Consider the following 2,962-nt stretch of genomic DNA (forward strand, 5'->3'; position numbering starts at 1 on the left):
TAAACTGCCTCTTGCACTTCTGCAACTGCCTGTACTTACTAACAAAATGATCAATGTTCCTGTACAAGTCATGGTTCATGACCCTCTCAGCAGTGAAGTCTATTTTATCTGTGACATTCATCGCAGTTACGTCAGCTTGTTCCTTCAGTCCACTAACCAAGTGCTCATCAGTCAGTAGTTCTCTTCCTGCCCAAAAGAGTAAGTCTGTGTATAATGAATAGAGTAGATCAATTTCATCACATCTGTAGACTAACTGGATTGCAGAGACTACTGGACTCCAGAAATGGTACTGTCCATAAAAGCTGACCATTTTTTACAAAAAAGGTCCATACCCATCTATTAGTATTTTTCTTCAACAGTTAGAACAAAGATTAATTTCGAAAACCTTAGATATGACATGCTTGCTGCCTGTGGAACAGTTAGGATAGGCAACCTTTAAGCCCCATTTTCATTTTTAGAGTGGTATTAATACATCATTCTGAATTTTTTCTTCAGGAGACCTGCAACAAGAGAAACAGCCTCTAAGGGACAAAGGAATGAACAGGCTAGAAGGAGAAATGTATGCAAGTTAAGAATACCTGGTACTCTTAGTGTTATTGCATTTGGAGAAGTCTTTGCAAGCATTAGAGTTGGCTTTAAAACTGATATTCAGAATCACCTCAAGCATGAAGTGGAAGGGGATTTTCTTACTGCACCGAAGAATAACTAAGTTACACGCAACAGGAAAAGCCATCCATCCCATGCTGCAACTATCTCTGGTTTTCTGATGTCAGCTATTTCAGCTTAATAAAGAACAAAGTAGTCTCAGTAAAACTTGTGCTGTTCAAAGAACATAGTCTGTCTTCTGTTTTGAGTTCATAAAGCCAACCAGGTAATTTTGGGCTTGAGGATCTTGGCATATGATTTAGAAATTAGGATGTGGGTCACATTTATGTAAAGACATTTCAACTTGTACACTTATTTTTCTTTTACTATGTTTACCCTTATGTTGCCAGTGTTTTGAAGAGCATTCCTTTCTAGTGTCATCAAGTTCATTTGTTCAAACACATTTCCTTTGGTGATTGTGCTGGATTTGGCTGGGGTAGAGTTAATTTTCTTCACAGTGGCTGGTAGGAGGCTGTTCTGCATTTGTGCTAATGCAGGGTTGATAATACAGAGATGTTGTTGCTGAGCACGGCTTACACAGAGTCAGGGCCTTTTCTGCGTTTTGCACTGCCACAATGGCGAGGAAGTTGGGGGGTGCAGGGGAGGTTGGGAGGAGACACAGCCAGGACAGGTGCCCCAAACTGACCAAAGGGATATTCCAGACTGTATGGCATCCGTGCTCAGGATACAAAGGCAGGGGAAGATGTATGGAGTGATAACATTTGTCTTCCCAAGTAACCATTACATGTGATGGGGCTCTGCTCTCCTGGAGCTGACTGAACACCTGCCTGCCCATTGGGAAGTGGTGAATGAATTCCTTGTTTTGCTTTGCTTGTGTGCATGGCTTTTACTTTTCCTATTAAACTGTCATCATCTCAACCCACAGCTTTTCTAGCTTTTACCCTTCTGATTTGCTCCCACTGTGAGAGGCTGGGTGGTGCTTGGTCGCTGCGTGGGCTTAAACCATGACAGTAATAATTCTGTACCAAATAAAGAAGTCCTGACTACTGCTTAAAATAGATAGATTACAAAGTATGCAAGAAGACCCTAGTTTTTGAAAATTCTTCTTCTATATTTGAGAAAATGTAGCTTAAAAGAATTCTATGCTGAATGAATTCAATCATTCCTTATGATGATCAAGTGTGGACTGAAAATATGAGGACCTACACTATCCACAGTACAATTGTTCTGAGCAGTAATGCTGTAAAGTTTTGTCCTTCTGCATCTAAGAAACAAAAGTCTGAGGTATAAATCAAATTTTCTCTATTATCTGCTTAATGGAGTTCAACAATCTGTAAGCAAGTAAGATGCTCCCTAATCAATCAGCCCAGGTGGAGAGCTGCTTCGAGCCACAGCAGAAAGCTTCATAGTCATCCCTAAGTTCTCCCCTATGTGGTAAGATTTAAATGAGTGTTTCCACATTAAAGACAGCAGTCACTCCATGCTAAGACTCGAATGACCCTTTTTCTTTAGTATGAGACCACCTTGTCACACACACAAGGTGACAACTCATATTTTCCCTATTTTCTTAACCATTTTCCCTATTTTTCACATAGGTGTTTCATTAATGCTGATGCAGACTTCTGACACCACCAGAGATATTTTTGTCTCGTTTGTTCTAATTTTTTTGTTCTTAGGACAACGATAAATAGACTTTCCTTGAATTGTCTCTCCTCCATTTGTTCAACAGATTTGGAGCAGGCTTAAGTTTAGTTCGGTGGAGTTGAGTGGGAACATGGGTTATGGATGACATAGCTAAGCTTTGCTTTGTCTCTGCAGGAAATTACTGCAAGTAGTAAAAAGTTGCCAAATTTTTTGTTTAGTTCAATCTTGTGGGGGGGAAAAAAAAAAAATCTGTGCACCAGCTGTGACACCTTAAATTTTTTTTATACGACGAACTGAAAATAAGTCCCTAAGATTGTGAACAACCTATGTTTCCAAAGTTTTATGCTCTTCTACAGTAAGACAAAATAGAAAACAGAGTCAAAACCCAAACTTCTTCACCAAATGGTCCTCATTCCATGCAATGACTGGGTTTAGCAGTTCCAGAATTTTATATGTGTATCTGAATGGCACAGGTCCAAATGAATAAATCACAACTTACCTTTGGATCAAGGGTGTATGCTGGCCAAAAGCATGTTTTGTCACTGGGACCTTTCACCCCCAATTTCCATTTAAGATTAGAAGGAACTAATACAAAAAGATCATCATCATAACTAGTGACCAACTGTGCATTTCAGCATAAGGCCGGCTCCCCTTCTCAATGTTCTTTCCCAAAACTGACATTTCAAGTATCACTAAATTCCCACAAGACAAG

General features: G+C 39.7%; 1 protein-coding gene across 3 annotated transcripts in view; it reads left to right on the forward strand.

The window, feature by feature from the left end:
• SEMA4D (semaphorin 4D) overlaps positions 1–1,025 on the forward strand; it is a 100,675-nt gene extending 99,650 nt beyond the window's left edge. For all 3 annotated transcript variants that reach the window (XM_039567012.1, XM_039567013.1, XM_039567016.1), the window contains one exon: positions 496–1,025. In XM_039567012.1, the coding sequence (XP_039422946.1) occupies positions 496–525 (30 nt within the window). In that variant the 3' untranslated portion in view covers positions 526–1,025. The remainder of the gene's footprint in view (positions 1–495) is intronic.
• Positions 1,026–2,962: the final 1,937 nt, after the last annotated feature.

This window comes from Corvus cornix, chromosome Z (genome assembly GCF_000738735.6).
Source record: "Corvus cornix cornix isolate S_Up_H32 chromosome Z, ASM73873v5, whole genome shotgun sequence".
NCBI lineage: Eukaryota > Metazoa > Chordata > Aves > Passeriformes > Corvidae > Corvus > Corvus cornix.